The 26,639-nt window shown below is 30.7% G+C and overlaps 1 protein-coding gene across 2 annotated transcripts in view; it reads right to left on the bottom strand.

The window, feature by feature from the left end:
- Positions 1 to 26,639, bottom strand: part of LOC129907615 (neural cell adhesion molecule 2) — a 346,234-nt gene that overhangs the window by 15,371 nt on the left and 304,224 nt on the right. The window contains exons 2-5 of one of the 2 annotated variants that reach the window (XM_055983899.1): positions 3,194 to 3,385; positions 3,007 to 3,120; positions 2,778 to 2,912; positions 2,195 to 2,341 (exon numbers count right to left, since the gene is read on the bottom strand). In XM_055983899.1, coding sequence (XP_055839874.1) covers positions 2,195 to 2,341; positions 2,778 to 2,912; positions 3,007 to 3,120; positions 3,194 to 3,385 — 588 coding nt within the window. Of the gene's footprint in view, positions 1 to 2,194; positions 2,345 to 2,777; positions 2,913 to 3,006; positions 3,121 to 3,193; positions 3,386 to 26,639 lie in introns of both variants that reach the window. The other variant, XM_055983898.1, reaches the window with a different exon arrangement.

Genomic DNA, 26,639 nt, shown 5'->3' with positions numbered 1-26,639 from the left:
GATACACTCAAAAACATTACACGAATCAACACCAGCAGATCATATGATTGATAAAAATCATAAAATAGCAGGTTTTCGTTTGTTAAAAGAAATTAACAACCCAAATTTATTAAATGCTTATGAAGAAATGTTCATAAATCGTACAAAAAACATGAATAAAAACAAAACTTTTGAACGATCTTCTTTGCATAAATTCTTAAAACCATTATCATCTAAGTACATTTTTGAGAAAAAATTTTAAACGCATTTATTCACTTCCCTCTTCTTCTTGTTATTATAAAATTATCATTATTAGACATTATTAAAATAACTTTAAATTTCAATTACTTAACAAAATTATTAAAATTTCAATTTATATAAAAACATTTTTGATTAATTTGTAAACTTATCAAAAAATTTTTTAAAATTATATTTTTTGCTATCACCTGAAGATGAAAAGTTAACTTTTCGAAAACGTTTGTAAATAAATACAACTATTGTACGAGGATAAGAAGTGTTTTATTATATACCTAATTATAAAACTCGTACAGAAATTCCAAATATAATTCAATACGAATTAATAGATAATCAGTAATTGTAGCTAATTAAATGCAAATTTTTTGCGTGAACCAAATATTTTTTGTTCTCATGGTTTTTGAGTTTTTGAATCTTCCGCGATAATAAGTCTGAAGTTATATCGGACAAAATCTGAAATAATTACAAACAATGGGTTTGGCTGGCATCTAAATTTGAGGCTTTTTAAATGCTTTAGAAGTCAACAAACTTCGTTATTAAAGCCTCAAAAGTTTTTTTTATTTTTTAAAAATCATACTAATTTCTTTAATTTTTTAATTCAATTTTAAGTTTAAATAATGAAATTCCGGTTCGATCAGGGCATTGGAGGATTTTTGAAAAAAAAAAAAAAAAAAAAAATTGACGCAAACCCTGAAACTTTTTGAAGTTTTCAAGTTTTTTAAATAAGTAAGTAAAACAAAAAAAAATTATAAATAAATCAAAATTTTGCATTGATTTTCTTTTTATCACAACAAATATTAAATAACAAATGATGGAAGAAGTTTCCGAAACGCGTCGTTTTTTTTGTTTTTTAAATATATATAATGCTGTGATGTGTTTATCAATAAAAAAATTTAAACTTTTTTATAATTTTTTTCATTTTGTTATTTATTTAAAAAATGAAACAACATCTAGACAACACCACAAATACATTTTATTTGAAATAGTTAGCTCAAAATTCAGCATTGAAAAAAAAAAACAAATTCAAAATTTTTATGCAGAAATTTGAAGTAACCTAAACTCAGATGTAAAACTTAAACCTCGAATTTGTTGCTCGATCAGTTTTCTTGTCAAAATTTTCAAAGTTCCATTTTTACTTTGTTTTATATTCTATAAATTGTGAGTTTGCAAAACAGTTTTGTAGTTACCCTTAGTCATTTCCTATTTCAATTTGAAGTTTTGCTAAGCTAAAATTTCTACAGAACAAAAGAAAAATTAAAATTTTTTTAAAAAATTTGACCATGAGACAAATTCTTATTTTAACGATATCTTGAACAACAATTTCTCTATTAAAAGTTCTCGAAAGGGAGATTTGGAAAAAACAATTAAAAGCTTACGTATTAAGACCTTAAAACTAAAGTGTTTATCTGGTTTTTACGCTTTCAATATTAAATTTCTTACCAAAGATACGGCCAATTAAAAAATCTTTAAAAATTTAGACTTTTTGTAATCTTCTTTTTTCCAGTTTTAACTTTAACAGATCAATAACCAAAAAAAAAACTTCTTTATTCTATTAGAGTGAACCGTGATTTAACCGGAGAAGTAAGAAAATTCGGGGAAGCCAACATATCAAAAATACTGTCTTGGACAAATTGTATCACCAATACTTTTTTTTTTTACTACTTTTGCTATAGGTAGAAATTTGAATAATCCGGCACTGTTTTCTGGTCAGCTATTACTTTCTGAGATTTTTTTTTATTTTGTTTGTGTAAATTGTTATCCTTGCCACGATTTCAAATGAAATATTGCAAAGTTTTCCTATCTCTCTGCAAGTCTATGAAAAAAAATCCTCTCCCACCCACACACACACAGATTAAATCCAGCAGCTCAGAAGCAACAACAACGACGTGAAGGACATCGATTTGTGTGACAAAAAATAAAAGAAATACTGAAAAAAAATGAAAAAAAAAATGATACTCACGTTCGATTTTCATCAGGACGGTTCGTTCTTGTACATCCGAGATATCCTTTGTAAATTGATACGCTTTGCACGTATACTCGCCGGTGTCATTTTGCGTCACCTTGTGGATAAGTAATCCATCAGCTAGCTTGCGGAACTTCGATGTAGCTGCTGCAAATAGTAACAAAAATAAAAAAATAAAAAACACTCTCAACAAAAACACACAACACTGACACACACACACACGATATGGCAACAAAAACAAAAATGAGAAAAGGATATCTATGCAATTTTAAGGACCAAACGAGAAGCACCACTTGGGGATATATAAACCCCCTTTTAGGATTCAATTTTAATTTTTTGCCATCAATGCAACAGGGATTCACTATGAATGGATATCGGTAGGTGATGGAGATAAAGCTTCCACTATATCGCCAGGATTAAAAAAGGATTCTAGTGGTGCCATAGAGAGCGCGAGAGGGAAAAGGACGAAAAAGAAACAAATTGAAGTTGGATACACGATTTGCGGGTGGGGATAAATTTTAAAGAGGATTTCCGGAATGGCTTCAGTGCGGGAGCCAGGAGATAGATAGAAAATACATACAGAATTCAATTGGTTGTCCATTAAGTTGCCAGGATACGGTTGGTTCGGGATCACCTTTAACCTCGCAAAGAATTGTCGCATTTTTACCTTCCTTGACAGTTAGGATAGTCGCATTTTCAGTGAATGAGATTTTTTCTGTTCATAAAAAAATAAAAAAAAAAAATAGCATTTGTTATAAGTGGTTCAAAAGAGTGGTTGTCGTTTTTTTTTTTTTCATATTGACACTTACGATATACAACAAGATTAAAGGACTTGTTGGCGTTCGCTGTACCATCGACATCTTCACACGTCCAATTACCCTTGTCGCTAAGAGCGATGTGCACAAAGATGAGGGCCAATTGTCCTACACACACACACACACACACAAATACATTATAAATATATTGATTTATTTATTATTAGTTTATTTGAGTTACCTGGAGTCTTTTCTTCAATGTGAATTCGACCTTTGACATCTTTCATAATATCACCTTTTGGTGATTTCCAATGGATTTTCAGATCGGTGGGGGCATTACATAAAACTATGTGAGATTCATTGGTAAAACGAACTACTTTATCGGTGGATGGACTAAGTGTGAGGACATCATCGCTGGCTACTACTGTATAAACTGTGAATGAAAGAAACAAAATTGACACTTAGAAATGTTTTTCAGATAAATTATTATTATATAGGTAACATTATTCTTTCAAATGCAAAGGATATTTTTTTAAATCAGTCGTTCTAATACTAACAAGAAAATTGTAACGCGAGTGAAATTTGATATTTTTTCTCTAAGTTAATATAAGGAAAAAATTTAGTGTAAATTTCTCAAACTCCAATTTTCAACGTTTTGTGTTAATTATAATAAAGTTTAACCTTTTTTTATAACCTTTATCACTATTTTTTTGATAAAACTCCAAAATATATAAATTAAAAATTACTAGGCAATACAAATAAATGAAATAAAGAATTCTTGTTGTTCAAAAGATTTTTTTAACTGTTACAACGGCCTCGGTGCAACCTTCACCCTCAAGCTTTTTGTCACATATATCTAGTGAAAATTCTACTTGTATGGTAAAAATATTAAAATCGATTTAAGTCCTATGGCAATGGGAAAAGCAAACGACAACATTTTTCTATTATTTTAGTGTAACCGTGGTTCTGAAGAATCAATAGAACTCGGAATATAACACTTTCAAAGCTGACCAATTTGTTAAAAAATTTAAAAACTTTAGTTTTAGTCGTAAGGCTCCAAAATAAATGATGTCTCTATGACATTAATTATTCCTTACTTCGTGACCCACATAGGATTAAATATCTATGACATTACATAAATATCATTTTAATGTGGGACATAGCCAGTGGCGAATTGAGGGGGCTCAAGCCCTCCCCTAAGCCTTCAAGATCATGTTATTATTTACCTGATTTCATCATAATGTACATGATTAACTGAAACTTATTAGAAAATCTTAGAGATTTAGAGACAGCTCAAATGCTCGAGCCCCCTCCATATTCTGAATAGGCTAACTTGTGTTTGTTTGAGTAAGAGTCTTAGCTGACGTTGACAATTGAATTATTTTTTTTTTCGGATTTTAACCCAATTCGGAATTCTTCAGATCAATTTTTTAGTATTTTGTTGGCAAATTACATAGAACTTAAAATTTGCAAAACTTCTTATGCAATCGTCTTTAAAAGGTATATTTCCCTTTTTTTTTAAACAATATTTTTCTCAAAGATATTGGAAATAAAAAATTTTTATATCTCAAAATCTTAGTGGTCAACATAACTAATGGTTTCTTTAAGCAAATTCCAGATTGCGCTTCTGATTTGGATTTAAAAAAAATAAAATATTACGAAAAAATATGTATTTCGGATTAAACATCAAGAAGTACATATTTGATTAAAAATTAGTTTTTGAGAGTTTCACGTTCTGCATTTGACTTTTTGCTCATACAATTGAAAGAGAAATTAGGTTTTCTGCACTTTTTCAACATTCAGATTTTCTGATCGAATTCAACTCACTTTGTTTCTGTTCGGGAATTTCCTTTTTCAATGAATTTGCAATTTTCGGACAAAATATTATCAAAACTTATATTTTTGTTGTTTTGTAATGTTTATTTGTTGTTAATTTAATACAAAATACATAAAACACATTAGGCATGAGTCATGAAATATAATAATTTATCACTGCCTATGTGTTTGCAACCTCATTCGCTTTATTTAAAACATTTTTCTTTTAAAATTTGCAAAATGTATCTTCTTATTTTTTCTTTAAAATACTGCTTTTTTTCCATTAAAACTGCCAATAAAATTGATAAGAATAAATCTGTAAACTGTTTTGAATTCAGCACAAAGACATTCAGACAAAGTTCGAACGAAAAAAATTTTTTTTTAATGATGGCTCAATATCTTGCTGTGTGTGTAAAATGTTTGTGATACAAGAACTTTGAAAAAACACTACTTTGAACGTGATAAGAGGAGACAGTAGTACGAGGCTGTATATAATACATACCACTTTCAGTACCGCACTTTCAGTACCGCACAGCGCTTCACTCTCGATCAAAGATGAATAAATAGGAGAGAAAATTTTTTCGTACATTTACCCTCTAAAAAATTTTTGAAAAATTTTCCTGGATACGCCACTGGACATAGCATATAAGTGCTAAATCCTTTTCCAAGCTCAGCTTTATTAATTTATCAGGAAATTTCAAAAGGATACCTATAAACTTTACTAAAATTGGTATATGACAAGTACCGTTATTTTTGATCCAAAAAATTTAATATCGTCGCCCGAGAGTTGTTTTGTCGTAAACGCCTAAATGCACTTTTTTAAACTGGATATGCAGTAATATGTTTTAGAACGTTCTCTTTTCATTTCTGTTATCAGATTTGTCCTATCGTTTACCGTTACTGAGATAATTAGTATGCATTTTGTCGTATATCCACAAAATAAGCATCGGATTAGGTTTGGTTTGTCGTAAGCGCCAACTTTTGGCGTTTACTTCATTGCTGGTTTGTCGTACAAAACAGATACGGTAGAAAATTTCGAACGAAATTTTAAAATTGTTTTGTCTGTGTAGGCTTATGTCCCAAAGAAAATATAAACTAGAAAAGTATTTATTGAAAACAAGTGCATTTCAGAGACATCTCAAATGTTGTATTTAATTTTGTTATGGTTCTTGTTGTTTGTTCCTGCCCCTATAGATACTAGACCTCATCCTCGGTCGCAAGTACCAATCTGACACAATATGGAAGTGGGTGTGCCCTATAAATATGTACACTTTGTAAGACGGCCAAACATATAACATAATTAAAAAGAAAACACGATGTTATCGCTTCAGACGATGGACAAGAACTGCTCTTTATTATACAAATATTTTACAATTTTGAAGCTTAACAACTAGAGTGCATGATCGGGTCATACGGTAATTTGGATAAATCATATTTACATAAAATAGGTCATACGATAATGTATGGTAAATAGACAAAGCATAATTAGAATAAATAGAATCGTACGATAGATGAATACGTGTTTACATATTATACGTTAAAAACATAAAGAAGATGATAATAAGCGAGAGTAACACTGTGGTTACATTAATTAAAGCCTACAGTTCGGCCAATCCTGACATAAAATCGACTCGATTTTCTAGTACATATTTTCATTTAGTATTTTCTAATAATTCGATTTTTACATTTTTAAAATAGCAACAAATTGAACAAACGATAATGATAACTGAACAAAATATAATTATTAAAACAAAATTACAAAATTAAAACTTGTATTAAAGTTATAAAAATTGATTTAAAGAACATTCGAACTAGGAGTTTTTTTTTTAATCATAATTAATTCATTTTATAATATTATAAACTCCATGTTTTTTTTTCAAAAGTTATATTACTATTAATTATTGTCAAATTAAATTCATTTACATATATCACAACAAAAATGTGTATTCAAAATATCTGTAGCGAAAGTTTCGTCACTTAAGATTTTAAAATTTTCATCACAATTGGTTTTAGTAAAATCAAATACGCTAAAATTTTCATAATTTTTCACACAATTTGTAGCATTTTTTTTTTTCAGATAAAATCAGAATTTTTTAAATTCATACTTTTCATACTAAGCTTATCATAATCATAACATTTTTACATAAAACATAATTTGCATAAAACATAATTTGCATAAAACTTATTACTAATTATTAAATTGGTATCATAATTCTTATCATAAACATAATCAGAAAATTTATCATAATTTATTAATTCAATTTTTTTCATTTTTAACTAGGTACATGCAACATAAAACTTAACTCACATAAATAACGATCACTCACATAACACATTTAACTTGTCCAATGACGTAGCTGATTTCGTAAAAGCAGAAGCTGTATGTTCTGGTTGCTCGTCCCACCTGAGCATTGGCTCTGTCTCCTCAAAGCTTCTCGTACTACAGAGAGCTGCAAGTGTTCTTTGAGCTCTAAAATTTCCCGTTGCTTTTTAGTTTTTTCCGCAAGCGCATTGATCTGAAGTTGAAGGTCATCGTCTTGATCGTCACTGGGTGACTCCTCATTTGGATCTTCCGGAAAATGAATTGAAATTTGAGGTTCTTCTAGCTGGTCCACATGGTCTTGCAACCTCATTTTCAACACCGATTTGTTTCCATCAGTGCTGAGATTAAAGCGGATTAGTTTTTCTTTAAGAGAAGCCACTGTTGTCTCTTGTTAGATTTTTGTGCTCGAACTTTAGCCATTACTTTAATTTTTCAGTAATCACGCACGAATTTTTTTTTTTTTTTTTTTTTAATTTCAAACATTAAACATAAAAACATAAAATGTACTTAAAAACTTTGAATGTGACATGAAAAAAAACGGGGTTTAATAGATCCCACTTCTGATATGTAAGACGGCCAAACATATAACATAATTAAAAAGAAAACACGATGTTATCGCTTCAGACGATGGACAAGAACTGCTCTTTATTATACAAATATTTTACAATTTTGAAGCTTAACAACTAGAGTGCATGATCGGGTCATACGGTAATTTGGATAAATCATATTTACATAAAATAGGTCATACGATAATGTATGGTAAATAGACAAAGCATAATTAGAATAAATAGAATCGTACGATAGATGAATACGTGTTTACATATTATACGTTAAAAACATAAAGAACATGATAATAAGCGAGAGTAACACTGTGGTTACATTAATTAAAGCCTACAACTTGTTGATCTTCTATCGAAATAAAGGTGTTTGGGACCATATAGCAAGCTTTAATATAATAGACTCGCACTATTGCAGGGCTAGTACAAGCAGGAAGTATTTTGAAAGCCACTTAAATATAAGTAAATAAAATATAGGGCTTTACAAAAATGTATGTTTTTTAATTTTTTGGCATTAAACGTGTAAAAAGCGATTTTTGAAAAAGTCTGAGAAAAATGATTTTTTTAACAAGCTAAATCTCTAAAATTATAACAATTAAAAATCTGAAAAATTTTCAAATAATAGCTACACTTATTAAATTTGAGTCTATAAAGTTTTTAATTTTTTGAACGAATGGTTTGGCTGGAATTTAAAATTGATCGAACAAGGTCCAAGAAACCCCATGTTATTTCCATAAGAAACTTCAACCAAGTTGCGGCACAGGTTAGAATCAAGTTAGAGACTTGAAACTTGGGGAATATTTTTTTTAGTTTATTTTCAACCATATAAGATCCTAGGAGCATAGAAATTCTAATTATTTTAAAATAACGAACACCCTATTGTGCATCTTGCAATTCACATCATGAAAAGCCACATTTTGTATTTACGAAAAAGTAGCATAGATTCCGCAGTTTTTATCCAATTCAATAAAAATATACGCCAATTTGTGCCTAAATGTATACTCTTTCAGAATATAACCTTACTTTATTTTTTTGTTTGTTTTATTTTGCAAAAATAATTAGGTAAAATTGAAAAAATTGAGAAAAAAATCACTTTTTCAAGATTTATGGGATAAAAACCTACACTTAATTTGTTTAAACAATAGACTTATATACATCATTCAAAAGGTCTAGAAATCCTCTTTCCAAAAACATATAACATATTGAGAGTTGTTAGAAAAATGACTGAGATATTGATAGATTACATCGTAAGGTCTGTAAAAATGGTTTTTTGTAAATAAAAACAAAATGGAGGGTTCCAAAAATATAACAAAAATATTTTTATGCATTATTCGACCATACGAACAGCCTCCACTATGTAATTTCTCAGGTGTATTTTTTTTTTTTTATTTTGTAGCACAGTGTATTCATCAAATTAGAATAAATTCTTAAATTTGATATTTATTTAATTTTGCTTTTATTTATGGTCATATATTTAATTATTAATTTAATCAAACTTTGTTTATTTTTTTCATGTTTTATAGTCATGTTAAAAAAATAATTTTTTTTTATTTTTTTAATTTTTTTTTCATGTTTATCGTCATAGGATGACCGATTTTGTTTTTTTCTCTGTTTTTAATCGATTTATTTTAATAATTAAGCCTCTAAGTCAAACCAATACTACTTCTATGTAATAAGAAACTATTTTTGTAATGTTTAATTAATAAACAAAAACGAACTAAGAAAATTGGAAATTTACTTTTTTTAATTGTGTCTTAGTATTGCCATGTTCAAAGGAGAGATCCTGAGAACCCCGTCAAAAAAGCAATATCATATAACGTTGCAACACGAAATAAAAAGAAAGGTAGGCCTAAAAACTCCTAGTACAAGCAAATGCAAAAACACCAGCATTCAGTTGGCCTCAGAAACGGAACAATACAAAACCGGGAGGCTTGCCGTCGATTTCTGAGGTCAACCCGGCGAACCCCACAGGCGGATCATAACAGCGCCGAGAAAAAGGAAGAAGAAGAAGAATTGTGTCTTAGTATATTGGAGTGTCGTACGTGCATCTACTTTGTCGTACGTGTATGGGATGGAAAAAAAGTTGATTTTGGTGGCGTTTACGACAAACTGATTTTGGGTAAAAACCTTTATAATTTGAAAACCAAACCAGATGTGGCAGTTTTAACAACATAAATAAGAACAAAATATTCTATTAAAAATTGAAAAAATTCTATCGGCCGGTTTATTTTTTATAGAACCTTAAAATGCGATTTCCCAAAATTCCAAAATTGGCGTTTACGACAAAACAATTCTCGCGCGACGAATTCCAAAGAATTCCAAAAGAGTCTCCAAAAAATGCTTTATACCAAGTTTGAAGTCAATCGTTCCATCCGTTTAGGTTGTAGCTCCTTATACAGACAGACAGACGCATTTTCTACCATCGTAAACGTAATATCATGGAAAAATGTTATCTCAACTTTTTTTTGTACGAATGCATAACTTGATAATATAGTATCTACCTATATCGCAAGTAAAAATTAAATAATCGACGGAGTCACACACTCTTGCTCTCTTAAATTTAAGTTCCTAATTTACAATCTGTCTTCATTGTTTTCGCTTGATGACGAACTCAATGGTCTAATTCTATACTAATGTTTTAGTAAAAATTAAAATATCTATAAGATATTTTATGAGATTTTTGAATTCGTTGATACCAACGATATAAATTGATATAAACAAAATGAGCGAATTAACATATCCGTTTAGGCTGTAACTGGAAATATCGACAGAATGGCGTGATAATACTATTCATTGATGATCTGAAATTTATTTGCTTCACATACCAATTCTGCCTATAGTGGCTACCTACACGTATGTACATATGTTGTGGACTATGTACATTAAAAAAAATCAGTTTTTACCCTTTTTCGCTTGTATATATTTCGCTTAAAATAAGTTTGTAAACGCCTTTACAGAAAAAAAATATACAAACTTTTTCGGCAGAAACACAACAAACGGATAAAACTTCCTAAAAAAATAAACTAAAAACAAGTCCATAGTTTGGAAAAGTAAAGTTATTCTTCACTGTCACCCGTACAATTGTTCCTTTGAGAAAGAAGTCTGCAACCGAAATCAAGCAACGTAACCATTTTATTTTATATTTTGTATACTTTTTCTTTAAAAAGGTATTGAGCTCATAGTGAAACCTTTTTTTCTCAAATACTTTCAAGTAAGTTGTATCTTTAAAGAAACATATACAAAAAAAAAAAAATAGAAATGAATGAGAAAATATCCTTGGAAACTTTATTAAGGATGTTTTTCTTTTCCATTTCGCAGCAATTCTGTTATTGTTGTTGTTGCTACTTACAATGAGTTGGTTGGTAAGAAAGCAAAAAAAAAAAAAAAAACTTAAAAATACTTATTACATGTTCGATGTGAACAACTCTCAAGAAAAACTGTGTTCCACCAAACTTTATACGTACCCCCTTTACATTGCCATCCACATTTCTTCCCTTACCACCACCTTCCACATCCGCTTACACTCTCCTTCAACAGTCTTTGAAAAGAAATTTACATGAAGTTGAACTTTTTCCATTTCAACATTAAAATGAAATTAAAAAAAAAAAAGAGAAAGAAACGCAAGATGAACATTTACACATTTTCTACACCAAACATGAAAGAGGTAGAAAGTTTGTTTTTCACTTCCTGTTCGTTCATTTTTTTTTTTGTTGAAAACATTCCCAACATTACACTTACGTGATTGTGTGGAAGAGTGCGGAAAAACTCTTCTTAACTATTACTCTGCTGCTGGTAGGTACTACTCCTTCCCCTGCTCCTGTAGAGCCTTATTATTGGTTACAAATAAAATGCATTTCCCTAGTAAAGTGCAATCTATCATATTTTTTTTGGGGGGCAAAATTTTTGATTCGATTTTTAATGCTGGTTTGGTTATGTAGATGCGACATATACATCAGGGGCGTACACACCATTGGGGCAAGTGGGGCGGTGTCCCCAACACGCCAGGGCCCCATAAAGAGACAATGCAGAGAAGGCAACTGGTTAAAAAAGTATCGAAGCAAATAGATAAGATACTTGACATGAATCACTTCGGACACAAGAGAGACAAATTATATTTTTCAGTGAATTGGTAGGCAGCCACAGGGGTCCCAAAAAAATAAATTGCTTTTTTGAAAGTAAAATTACATATTATCTTGGGGCCCCAAAAAATATTACTTACACAATTTTAGCGACCAACAAATGATAGGTACTCAAGGGCCCAAAAAAAAAATAAGCGGGCGTATACGTACTTTTTTATTCGTTCTTATTTTCTGTATCAAAGGGGCCCCTTTGCCCCGGGCCCTGACAACTCAACGTACGCCCCTGCATATACTCCTTCATATACAATATATGAATGTACATAATGTACTTGTAGGTGCATGTAAAATAATAACTTTGCTTTATAAGAAATTTATTTGTAAATATAGGTAATAGTGAGCATAAAAGCTTTTATGAACGAGATTGAATCAATGAGGAATTATATGTATAAAATGTTTCAAAGCATGTCGAATATCAACAAACGACAAGTCTTCTGGTTTGATGGAATAGTATATTTTTTCCATAATACAAACTATGTATGTATATGTAGTTTTCAAATGTAAAAAAGTTGTTCAAAAAGATTGAAGACTAATTTCCGAAACAACGCAACTCTAATTTTAGCTATTACTACCAGTCTAATCGTTGTAAATTGAATTTTATGAATGCAAAATAGTGTTAAATATTGTTAATATTTCACAAAAGCTAAATTTTGTATAATGTTTTATGCCGATAAATCATTCTTGTCAATTTGGAAAGTTCGCTTTTTGTTTATTTGACAAAGGTTGCTTTTCAGACAAATGTGACGATTTAAGAATAGCGATATCTTGGACAAGCCCATAGACGCATTAAATTACCCTGGTCTGCAAAATTTAACTTTTTTTTTCTCCTTCAAATAATTTTTTGATATTATGAAAGATTAGATTTTCTTCAATCTAAATCTGGTTTCAGAAAAATTCTATCAGGTACCATTTTTGTAAAAATGATTTTTGAAAAATGTGGGTAGTTTCTAAAAACTCACCCTTTTAGATTCATTTGAACTTGTATAAAATTAAAACTATTTGTCGCACTGAGCTCAAAGGGGACTTATTCCTTTTACATTAATTTTTACTCATTTTAAAAAATACTGATTGACAAAAAAAGCAGATTTTTCGAAATCCTTCACTTTTTAGTAAATCCTACATGAACAAAAGCACCCAAATTAAGAGAACTAAATTTAAAAGAAAAAAATAAGTTCTTTCATAAAGCGTAATAATTTTAATTGAAAAAGATTACATTATGCCAAAATATTTCTTCGAAAACAGCAAAAACATGCGTTTTTGAGATTTTCTAACGGGAATATCTAAAAAAAAAAACGTGACGTGCTAGGTCAATTCTGACTTCGGATTCGGAATCAGCATACAAAAACCCTTTAAAAAAGTATAGTTTTTTTTTTTAAAGGAGGATTTCCTTGCAGACCAGTGTTATAGGACATTTCGCTGGATGAAAATTTTCCTCAGTTAAATATTTTTATTTATTGTTTTATATTTTAGAAATTTTTCGTTTGATATCACTGGTCAACAAAATTGAACTTTTTTTTTGCCACAAGAACCAAGATATACTTTTCTAGAGGTTTTGGGTTGCTGAACTCGAATCTGAAGTCAGAAAAATTTGATTGGCCTCCGTTTTTGAAATATTACCGTTATAAAATGCTGAAAAACGTCATTTTGACTGTTTTCGAGCTTCTAATTTTATGTGGGGTAATTCATTATAAACAAATTTTTACCGGTGATTATAAGAACAGATATTCTTCTTTCAAAGACTGTTTCAATTTTCCCGATATCTCTTTTATTGCTCGAGATATCTAGAGTTTCAGTTAGTAAGCCAAAGAGAAACTAAATTTAATCTAAAGTTTAAGTCCCTGGGCATACAATTTTTGCCGCAAGAACTAAAATATACTTTTCTAAAGCTTTTTGGGTCGCTAAACTTGAATCCGCAATCAGAAAAATTCTATTAGCTTCCGTTCTTGAAATATAACTGTTATAAAAAAAAAACATTTTTTTTGCATTTTATAACGGTAATATTCCAAGAACTAGGCCCAATATAATTTTTCTGATTGCGGATTCGAGTTCAGCAACCCAAAAACCTCTAGAAAAGTATATTTTGATTCTTGTGGCAAAAAAAGTTTAATTTGGTTGGCCATTGCTGCTTCTGAGTCAAAGACCGGTACTTAAATTTTTAATATCTCGGGCAGTAAAAGAGATATCGGAAAGATTTAAACATTTTTTGAAAGATAAAAACCAGTTCTTATAGACACCGTTATAATTTTTTTCAAAATGAATTACCCCACATAAAAACATAATCTCGAAAACAGCCAAAATGACGTTTTTCGGCATTTTCTAACGGTAATATTTCAAAAACGGAGGCCAATAAATATTTTCTGACTTCAGATTCGAGTTCAGCACATCAAAAACATATAGAAAAGTATATTTTGGTTCTTGTGGCAAAAACCTTGTTGACCAGTGTATTCAGTTCATTAGTCTCTCACAACAACTGTTTGAAACAGTTGTGATTTTGATGATTTAAAAAATACATACTTTAAGAAATGACCATGCAAGTGATTTTTTACATTGAAAAGTATGAAAGGCACTGTGCTGTACATCCAGTGTTATTTAATTTATTTTTAGCTAAATAAATAAAATAAATAAAAAGAAATATAGTTCAAAAACGTTAAAGACAATATTCATAAATGTGCAACTAAAATTAGTTAGTCTTAAAAGCACAAAAATATTACATATTCTGCCTTTTTGAAAAGTCGCTATTTCGGGACTCTTTAAGGACGCTTGGTGGGGGTAAGGCCGTGGTTTAAACGTCTGAGACTTATTTATTTACTATCACGAGGTATAGTGATAATTTTTTAAGAGTAACCATCAGATGGTTGTATTTAAGGGGAAAAAATTAGCTTACCTCTTTTCTGAAAATGCATTTCAGGATTTCTACGACGTCTGGTAGGGTGAATGCAGCGAATAAAACGTCTGGGATCGAACTTTTTGGAATCAAGTTATATAGCCCTCTATCAGCTCTATATGAATCAAAGTGGTTATATACTCGACACAAAAATTGGAAAAAATGAATTTTTCAACTCCCCAATAACCAGGATTTTTGGTTATACCTCAACTCCCAAAATCTGCCGTTGGCTCTTAGACTAAAATAATAATTTTATTTTTGTATTAAAAAAAAAAAAATATTTTAAGAAGAAAAAAAAGATACATTTTGCAGACAGTGATATCAGCAGCAGCGTTAATCGTAACAAATACTGGTTTATCAATATGGACAATGCTTTGCGTTCAATATGGAAAAATTGAAGGTGTTCAAAGAGGGAGCGGTTTCTGTACGACAAAATTCTGTGGGGTCAAAATACTGTAAGACCATAATTCTGTACGTCATTATACTGTAAATACAAAATTATGTACGTCAAAATACTGTATGAACAAAATACTGACTTGCAAAATTCTGTTTTGTAAAATTCTGTACGGCAAAATACTGTATTTTCAATACAGTATTTTTAAAGAAATTTCCTTTGATAAAAAAAACACTAAATACTAGCTTTAAATATAATTATTGACAGTAAAGTTGTAATTTTATACAAACATAATTATTAAAGTAAAAAAGTAAATCAATTCTAAATAGGAACACAAATCAAACTTTTCTTAAACATACAAAATACATTTTACAAAAAAAATGTCAAAATCAATATAAATTTAATTTTTTTTCAATCCGTTTTAGGTATGCAACGTGGTTTAATTCAGATTGTTTTTTTTTTAAATAAGTGTAGTTTTGTTTTCTCTCTCTTTTTTCCGTAGCTCCTAATAAGGTACCTAGATTAATCAACATTAAGCTTGCCTCTTTATTAAGTTGATCTCTTAGAAATTCACAGTAAACCCTCTTTTAAATATATATTTGTTTCAAAATTCTGTAAAAATGCGAGCGCACTTTTTTACATTATCAAAACGATATTTTTTACAGCATTTTTACAGAATTTTGAAATACAGAATTTTGATGTACAGAATTTTGAAATACAGTATTTTGACCAACCAGAATTTTGCTATACAGAATTTCGACTTTCAGAATTTTGTTCGTACAGCATTTTGCACATACAGAATTTTGACATACAGTATTTTGGCATACAGTATTTTGAATACAGAATTTTGCAACATACAGAATTTCGACCCCAACCCGTTCAAAGAAGTAGATCGGTGTCATCTTCAAAACATAAAAAGGAGGTAATTTTGACGGCTAAAATTTTGATATCACAGTCGAAACAAGCACATCAAGGGAGACACATACATAATGTAGACCCCAAAGCTAGATACAAGTCCTTGTTGAGTTATACCAAGGCGGATGCTAACTGTAAGAGGTCAACAAATGGTGATTTTAGAAGAACCGTTCCAATTGAGTATTTTTTTTTTTTAATGTTCGTTAAGGGTTTTTATTTTTAGGAACAAAATAGAAAAACCAAAATTATTTTTTTTAAGCAATTTTTATATACCTAGAATAAAAATAAGAAATGGTTCATCGTTTTTATTTTTGAGCAACATGGCAAATTTTAAGTTTTTTTCACTTTTATGTTTTTTAACAGTTTATACCTGATTAGCACAATATTAGCGAAGAGGTCCATCGGTGTTGTTGGACTTGTATCGAAGCAAAGGTTCTATGGAATTCTGGTTCTCTCTTGATGTGCTTGTTCGACTATAATACTGCAATACTTAAATTTTGGTCGTCAAAATTATCTCCTTTTTACCGACTTCCAAAAAGGAGGAGGTATTCAATTCGTCTTTTTTTTTTTTTTTTTTTTTTTTTTTTTTTTTTTTTTTTTTTTTATGTTTGTTACCGCATAACTTTGGACTGAGTGAACCAATTTTGATAATTCTTTTTGTATTGGAAAGCTGGTGGCTGCAGTGTGGTCCCATTTCAATTCAATTCCCATTTCATTTTTAGCCATAGGAACTATTTTAAAAACCATAAAACCCAGTTTTGATCCATGGAAGTCGGTTTTGTTTTTTTGCTAAAAATGATTATATGTCTTGAAAATGACGCTGATCTAATTTGTTGACCACTTTCCTGAAGATGACTATGGCTAGAGAAAAAAAATTTAATACCTAAAATGTAACTATTTTTTTTTTGATGAAATGTGTCCCTCCAAATGAGAGTATTCTCACGATCTTGTAAACCTGGTTTCAAGAGTCATTATATTTAGTACTATAATACTATTTCTAGTTTATAGCGACCCTTTGCAAATTGGAAATAGCTTTTTTGTATAAGTGTACACTATTCTGGAGGCAGTTCAACTTTTCGAAGCATTCATAGTTCCGTTCCATAATTAAGGAAGGCTGCATTCAACCCCATTGAATTATGTTTTTGCCAAAAAAGACTTACCATTTTCGACTAACTACATTAGAAATCATTTCAATGATTTGGTATTTCCCAATGTTTACCATACAATCCAGGTCGCGAATCATCATATTAAAACTTCAATGATTTATTTTGAAATTCGATTCCAAATATTACTATAAGCAGAAAACAACACCATTTAGGTATATTGAATAAAGTGGAATTCAAATACAAACAAAGATTACTGATTGCTGCTGCTGCCTGCACACAAAAGTCCTCTCTATTCGATAATGGTCTTCCTGGTTTTCCGCTTAAATTGAGTATTTCCCCAATCCTTCTATTATTTATTATTCTACATGCATTTTCCCCACACATAGACTTAATTCATCTCTCTGGTCACTGGTCAATGCCAGAGTACAGAAAAGTGCAATTTTGAAGGGACCACGTATTGTGTTTACTTTTAAATCGAACCAAGTAAAAAACAAAACCAAAACATGAACCTTCCAATTCATTCACTATTCAAATCCTTTACTCACTCTTCTTCCTATTGTTCTACATTTCATATAAAAGTTGAACTCTAAATCGATTCATGTAAGGTATCTATATAGAATGCCTAAGCCCACAACCATTTGTATATTTATTGCTTCTAGACAATGAATCAATTCCAAAACGCAATGGTCCAGTCCAGTATTTCGAGTATACATTTCACATTTGCGCTAACTGGATCCATAGCCAAAACTATATAGCCTGACTCTGATTTCCGTATCACGTTACATCTGTAAAATGTCACATACAACACACAGTGTTACAGAGGCAGAAGAACCGTTTAGTCCTCTGTTTTGTTTGTCCTTGCAACGGACAACGATTCGTCCCGAACATTGACATCAATAAAAACGTTTTCTCTCATTCATCAGCCAACCGCAGAAACACACAAAATACAACAAAACCAATTGCATTCCGTTAAGTTAACAGTTCAACTGTCAACCGCATTGAAATTAATCGAAAACGCTTGAGAGCGAAAAATCGTCCGAGTTTGTATTGGTTGGTCCAATCCAAATGCATATATGAGAAGAGAGTGTATGTGATTTCATTTTCTCTCTGGAACAAGGACACACAATTCGATTGCATACAAAAATGCGATTTACCTCTCAAACTGGTGCAATATGTCAACCGCAGTATTTTCCCAGCAAACGGTACAGAAAAAAAAATATCATCACTCTGACCGCAACGACATCTATATTCCAATAAAAAAAAAAACAAACACAACAAAATAGAACCAAAACTAAATGAGGAGGATACACAGGAAGAAAAAAAGGATAGAAAAACCAAACCAATTTGTCGCACTTTACAACCGACACCGGGCCCTGCTGTATATTTATTTACCGCAGTAAAAAGCAACTGTCAGTCGCACTGGGCGCCATTTGTATTTTAAAAACTCGCAGCCACCCAGAGCATCTTTTGATTTATAAACCTGGTTAAAGGCTGTGTGAAAAACGAAAAGAACCTCCGTCTTTCCCGGCAGCAACATTCCAATCGACTGTCAAGCTTCTACTTACCAGGCTATCTGTGTCAATTATGAAGCTCTACGACCAATAAATATAAAACTGGAGAAGGTAAAGGTATGTGGCGCCCTCTGTTTGTGCCATATCACATTCCATCCAACCATAACCACGGCCACATTCAACGGTATTGCCGCCGGAATGTGTTTACCTGGTCAATAAAATTTTATGTGCTCTGCCGCAACATGTGTAGTTAATGACCAAAACACTAACAGCAATGTGTACCTGCCCTGCCTTCCCCGTGTTACCGTAGGCGAAACGTAAAAAAGTATACGGACGGAAATTGGAGCGTAAAGTACATTAAACCGCAGGTTACACTGTAAAAATGCAAAAACATTCTCTCTCCAACAACATCCACAAGAGCGATAAGTAGGTATATCGGGAGAGGGGGAGAGAGAGAGATAGACTCTTCCCATGTTAGCCCTGGCCTTTTCCTGGAGCCCTAAGGGAAGCCATAAAATAGTAAATTTATGAGGATGCACGTACTAAGTGTGGGGTTTAGTGTGTGACACAACCCTCATGCCTGCAAATGAGGCTCCATAAAGAGGTGCGAATGCTTACAGGCAGGATGTTGCTGCTGATGCTCAAGTTCGCGTCCAAGGTATACTAGAATGTATACAATACTGTAACTTGGGAAGCCACGATATTGCCTTGCAATATGTCGATGATGGTGTTAGTTCTGCTGCTGGTGGTGATGGTGTTATTGCAACCAATGAAGATGAGGTTTTCCAACGGAACGAACGAACGGACGGACAGTACTGGTTCTGTTTGGTTTAACATTTCGGTTCACCTTTTTTCCTTTTTGTAGTTCCTCTTCCTACACAAAGAAAAAGAGAGTTAGGAATGAATTCAAATAAAAACTTTGCTGGGAGTCCATAAATCGCCACTAAACGGAAAACAGTTGGCGGTTTTTATCGATAAAGGAAATAACAAAAAAGTACGGAAATAAAAATCCCTCCAAACCGGGCTAAAATAGAAAAAAAAAAAAAAAACAAGAACGAAATAAAAGTTTAGGGGGAGTATGTGGTGTTTAAGGGAAGAATTTATGGTCAAAGAAGAGATGAAAAAAAAGACTAAAACCAAAATATCGGTGAAATTAGTTTTTGTGGCAATGATGGCGAATGGCGGGCGGCGGGGGCGACTGTTTGTACCATCGACCGATGACAGTGTCAAATACAGAAATTTGTGTAATTTCGCTTCTCGTTCGAAAGCCATAGCAACCCTCTTCAATTCAATTCGATCCGGATCAGTGAAAATTATAGGTTTTTCTGTTATAAGTTTGGTCGACGACGCGACGGGATGTGAAATAAAATGCGTTTTACGGCATGTTTGACAGTCGACGTCGTCGTCGTCGGTCGTTCATGTCCACTATATAAATGGGAGTCAAAGTAATCAACTTAATGGGATTTTTATGGGGATAAGAATTAAAGTGACCTGTTGGTTAAAGCTTGTTAATGGGAAAAGTCATTCGAATTAAATTCTTGAGTTCCGACAACGTGGAACATAAGGGCGATAAAAATAATTTATGAGCCGTGTTTCATTTTTTGGAAAAGAACTCGAACTTGGCTATAACATTAAAGGCTAAGCATCTTTTTATTTCTTTGTTTTTTTAAAAGAGAAAAAGAGCAAGAGAAAAGGAACTGTTTTTATCTTTAAATGTTTTGTTTTAGTATAACATTTTTAATGACTGTGATGGAGAATGTGGTTAGATGATATCTATTTTCGTTTGTAAGGTTATGGGATTTCGTGGGTTATGATGTATTAGGTATACTGCAGAAGTGATAACTGGAATGTTTTTTGTTGTTGTTGTAAGTAGAACCATTTGCACATAAAAAATTACGTATACACCATGTAATCCAAAATAATTGTAATCAAATTTGACATTTGAGCATATTTTTATATTCTTTTGAATTTTATTTACAAAGTAAATAGATTTTTATTGTAGGCTTTAAGTCAATTTTGTATTTTTATTTCTATTTTTTATTTTCGGCACAACGGCAACGTTTCGGAGATGGTAATCTCCTTCGTCACAAAAGTAACAAAAGTAAGTAAATAATTTATTTGTAAAGAGTCAAACATAAGAAGAAAATATGTATGATTTATTGATTTATAATAATTTGGTTCACTTGAAACAAGAACATTACTCAGTAAATCAAAATGCTAGAGAGAGGCACACGAAAACTTGTTCGTATAGAATTCAAAATGTTTTTTTTTTTTAAGAAGCATTTTAAGAAAAATAAAAAATTTAACTAATTTCTTGTAGATAAATTAAAAAAAAAAAATGAAAATAAAGTTTGTATACCGCATTTTGTAGCTGGTACTTATGTCCCATTTTCGAAAATTTAATTTCTCAAAAAAAATTTTTTTTTTTAAATACAAAATTTTGTGTTTACTTTGCGGTTTTTGGATGCGGTTTTCTGTTTTTCTTTAAAAACAAATAACAGCATCGAATTTTAAAAACTTAAGTAGTACTTATTTAAATAAAATTTTGAAAAAAATTAGTTTGAAATTTTTTTTTTTCAAAATTTTGATTTCGAAAATTAATTTTTCAAAAATGAAAATGGCCATATTAAACATTTTTGTAAAAGACGAGGTTTTTGGCTTTACAAAAAGGTATAGCACGTTATTGTAAGTATAACCGTTGATTTTTAATATTTTTTTGTTTCAAATTAAATAATTTCTTTTTTAAATTGTCCCTCCCCGCTAAACGAAGGGGAATACACCCTCCTCCCATACGATTTTTTTCTTGTCTCGACCGAACCTATACGCTCTAACTTTTTGGCACATTGCTCAATCTCTTTTGAAAATTGCTCCCAGTACATTACTTCCAACAAGAATGTAAATTTTAAAGGGCGTTGTGAACCCTCAAGATATTTTTTGATCGGGCTGAGATTTGGTATGCTCTTTTTTGATGACTAATGGCACCCGTCCCTGGTATGTAGAAGAAGAAAAACAAAAAAAGAAAATAAAGTGCAGTTTCACTCCACGCTAATGTCTATAGGAATATCATTGTAGAAAGCTTGTTTTTTGATAAAAAAAAAATTGGGTGTTTTTTTTCGAGGGGGAACTTTAACAACAACAGGTCAATAATTCGTTAAGAAATTTAGTGTATAGACATTCTACACTAGCCCAAAAAATTAAGGGAACAAAAAAAAATTGTTTATTTGAACGTTTTATTTATGTAAAATTTATGATAAATCCAAGAAAAACTAAAAGTTTTCAAAAAAAGTTAAATTTTGAAAAAAAAACTTTTCATAGGTTCCATTTTTGGATATTTTTCCTAATGTTGAAAATTATTGATTTTTCTTTGGTTTATCTAAAATTCGTACGATATTTATTAAAAAAATGTTCAAATAAACTGAAAAGAATTTGATTTTTCTCATACAAAAAGAGTGTATGTACACTACACATGTACACTAGACTGGGCCAAAAAAATAAAATATTTTTTTTTTTGAAAGTTACTTCGAAAATCTTGTTCAGGATGATGAAAAAAAAATTTGGTGAAAATTTGAGCCGTTAAAAAAAATTTTAAGAGGTCTATCATCGGTGTTTTTTATTTTTATACATGATATGATGTTTTACAACAGAACTGCTAGACGATCAAAGTAAAAAAAAATTCTGTTCATTTTTTTTTTTTTATAAAAATAAATTTCCTACAAAAAAGATCTAATTGAAAATTTTCGTCAGACGAGCCGTATTCGAGTAATTAAGCTTTTAAAATCGAAGTGTTTTTTCAATTTGCCTGTTTCACTTTGGAATTTTGTGATGAGCAAATAAGTGAATAGAAAAATAAAACCTCGACAGATTCTTATAGGAAATTTAATTCTCTACAAAAAAGGTCTTGTAGTAATTTTCCCTAAATTGAGTTTTGAAGAAGTTATTTACGATTTAAATCGAGAAAAAAATTAAAAAATCAATTTTCAATTTCAAAATTTTCTAATTAACTGAAAATTCAATATTTTCAAATTAGCAAGATGTTTTCTTGTAGGGAATTAAACGTTCTATAAAAAGTTCTTTGGCAGCAAATTAATTGCTTTAACCGTTTAGAAGATAATCGTATTCAAATCGCAAATGCATACTTGTCATAAGAAAACTATTGAAATCAGTGGGCATTGGTTTTGATACGAATATCTTTTTAACGGTTAAAGCAATTAATTTGCTGCCAAAGAACTTTTTATAGAACGTTTAATTCCCTACAAGAAAACATCTTGCTAATTTGAAAATATTGAATTTTCAGTTAATTAGAAAATTTTGAAATTGAAAATTGATTTTTTAATTTTTTTCTCGATTTAAATCGTAAATAACTTCTTCAAAACTCAATTTAGGGAAAATTACTACAAGACCTTTTTTGTAGAGAATTAAATTTCCTATAAGAATCTGTCAAGGTTTTATTTTTCTATTCACTTATTTGCTCATCACAAAATTCCAAAGTGAAACAGGCAAATTGAAAAAACACTTCGATTTTAAAAGCTTAATTACTCGAATACGGCTCGTCTGACGAAAATTTTCAATTAGATCTTTTTTGTAGGAAATTTAATTTTATATAAGAAAAAATGAACAGAAATTTTTTTTACTTTGATTGTCTAGCAGTTCAGTTGTAAAACATCATATCATGTATAAAAATAAAAAACACCGATGATAGACCTCTTAAAATTTTTTTTAACGGCTCAAATTTTCACCAAATTTTTTTTTCATCATCCTGAACAAGATTTTCGAAGTAACTTTCAAAAAAAAAAATATTTTATTTTTTTGGCCCAGTCTAATGTACACGCGACTTAAGTTATACTTCTCACTCAGTATTTTAAATGAATTTCATTTGATATTTTTAATTTGTACTATTATTTTTGTTTTACATATTATTAAAATAATCAAACATCGTATTTTTTTATCAATCTCAGCTTATGGTGATCTTGGGAAATTTTTTGATGCTATCTCCGCAGCTTAACCCAAGACAATCTGAATTCCCTGAATATAGTTTAGTTATGCATGAAAAAATCTTTATAATTGGAAATTAAGAATCTTCTTACTAATTTCCGGGGCTTAATTTTTGAAAAAAAAAAAAAAAAAATAAATTTATATACGATTGGTGGCTCTATATCAATACAAGTTTAGTTTAAGTCTATCTTGTTTTCTTTTCCTTTTATTTATGAGTATTTACATTTACATAAAACATGCAACTTGCCACGTGTTGTGTGTTTTTTTTTGACATTCTTGTCAAAGAACAAATTTTCATACCCACCGTCCCATAAGAAGTATAACTTCAAAAAGTGATTAGAAGTAAGTCATTTACAGCTGCTGCAGAAATATGGTGTTTTATTTCATCTCAAAAGTTCAAACCCTCACGACAGAAAAACTGCTTGATGAATAAGTCTGAAACTTTGCATATTAATTTCAGGTTTATTAAGCTTCAATAATTAAGCCTTTGTTTAATCTTATCACCCATAGTTATGAAAAAGCGGCACATTTTCTAAAAAAACCATAAAGAGGCCTATTTATATAGCTTTTCTAAATTGGTCTCAAATGTAAGAAAACATCTTTTTTCACAAAGTAAGCTTAATTTATTTGTAGATAATTGAAGGAAGTTCTTAAATGTATCCTTAAATTTTCTGTAAGGTGATTCGTTGTTAAGATGTTGATAGTCAAAGTCAAAAGTATGGGTTTTGGTTTGATGACTGGTATTGTAGTCTAAAAAAAATCGTAAAAGTTTGAAACAAAAAGAAATCTTATAGCTAAATAAATAACAATTGTAAAAATGATAATCATTTCATCACTTTTTAATAAGAAAAATAAAACAAAAAAAAAAAAATTTGAAAATTATAGTTTTTGAACAGTTCCAACGATTAACCTATTTTACAGTAAGAAATAATGTATTTTGTTATAAAAACCTAAAATTAGAAGAAAGTAGCTCACACATGCTTTTTGTTTTGTCATTATGATCGTTTTTTACTGAGATAAAGCCTATCGAAAATCACTAAAAAAATCACCCTTTCACACCCTATAGGCACTTTAGATTCTTGCTTCCAATCTTAAATAAACATAACTAGGTACTAAATTTCAATGGGGTACCATTATTTTACCAAAAATACCACATTTACTCAACACATGAAATAAATACCCTTTTACATGAAATAAAAACTGATTCGCAATATCCCAAACAACATTTTTAACAAAGTTTTTAATATACCTCTCCCACAAAAACACCTTTTTGCCTAAAATATTTTTTTAAAGGCGTCTTAGATTCTTGGTTTCTGTCGTCTCCCTAAAAACACTCTCTAAGCTTTTATAGTACCAAAAATGGATAATTTTGCGCTATAGAAGTGAGGACTCGACTGTTTAAACATAAGTTTAAATTATCTAGCTTCTCTAATAAATTAAATTTTTAACACTTACAAAGGAATATGGTTGCTCATACCAACTTAATTTGAACTTATTCTTCTTCCGCACTTAACTCAATTATATGAACTCTCAAGGCTTTTGTATTCTTTGACCAACCATTTTTTTTCCATAAAAGTCGAAGAATAGAAGAAATAACACTTCCTCATGTTATAACCCCGCGTATTATTTAGAATTATCTAAGACCATTAAGTCCATAAAATATATCCCCCTTTTTTTTTCTTGGAAGATTCTATTTCTTCCTTATTTTTTTTTCTTCTTTTTGAAATTGAATTCCCCCATTATGGAAATTATCCCCCTTGCAAAGGTGTTCAATTTTAAGCGCCTTTTAGTTGGGCTATAAACGTTCTTCTTATCCCCCAAAAATCCAACTAAGAGAGAGAGAAAAAAAAAAAACCGGAACTACCTTTAGATAAATATAAAGTTTCAAAAAATATTCCCTAGATCCAGCTTTTTAGTGGATTTACAATTTAAAAAGTCTTATATTTCTCGCAGAACAAAGGAAGAAAAAAAAAAAAAACTTGTCTAAATATCATTTTATTTCGACAAAAAAATTCAGCTTCTTTTTACCAACCACCACATTCGTCCCCCACACAAAAACCAGCCAATTTATAAACACAAAGGACCATGTCGCCGCCGTCTTCGTTGGTCGTTCGGGACGCTATAAGAGGAATTCCCCAATCAGGTGAAGAAAAAAAAAAAAGAAGAAAATAAAGAACTTACCTTCTCAAGAAAACCGACCCAGTAACGAAACGACTACAGCATTTTAAACCACTTTGAGACCAGCCAGCGCCAGCATCTCACCTGAGACCCAAACCTTATGCCACCGAACGAACACAGATCCCGATGAGCTTCTTTTATATTCCCTTTTGTAAAGCCGGGGTGTGTTGAAATTTTTCCGTGTCGTCGCTCCAAACTAACTATGGCAAAGTGGAAAGAACAAAATTCCTTGTTGCTAATTCGCAAAGGGAAAACTTTTAATTGTGCACAAAAGTTGTTGGTTGAGGAGCCAGTAGTTCTTCTTTTTTTTTTTTATTATTTGCTAGCTGGTACTTCTTTTCTGTGTGAACAAGCAAAGTTCTTTTTCATTTGCATACCACAGAAACACACAGGAAGGATGTCCCGTGCCGGCCGGTTTTACAACTCCTTAGAGTTCAATTTCGTTTAAGCTTTTTGTCGTAATGAAGGAATTATTCACTGGCGCACGAGTCGAGTCAAACCCCGGCAAAATGAAACAAAAAAACGCTAAAGCAAGATGTTTACCTTTGTTTGGGCATACCAAAGTGTCCTTTTGGTGTATCCTTTTTATTTTTGGTTGTTTTCTTTTTTTGTGCCACCCTTCTATTTGGATAGTGTAGGGTAGGTCGATTGGACCTTTTCACGGTCCTTATTTATAAGCTAACAAAAGGAAACATAAAGTTATCGTGATTCTAAAGGTTTTTTTTTTTTTATTAAATTTATTGGTGTGAGAAGGAACTTCTGTAGATGGGGTTGTAGATGAGGTTAATTCAGTGTTAATACTGATTTCGAGTGTAAAATAAATATATTATACTCTAGTGCATATTTAATCACCCACCAACTTAAGAGTCTTTTGGG

Source organism: Episyrphus balteatus, chromosome 1 (assembly GCF_945859705.1).
Source record: "Episyrphus balteatus chromosome 1, idEpiBalt1.1, whole genome shotgun sequence".
NCBI lineage: Eukaryota > Metazoa > Arthropoda > Insecta > Diptera > Syrphidae > Episyrphus > Episyrphus balteatus.
Note: the sequence above shows the minus strand (reverse complement) of the source record. Positions and strands in the feature narration are given on the sequence as shown.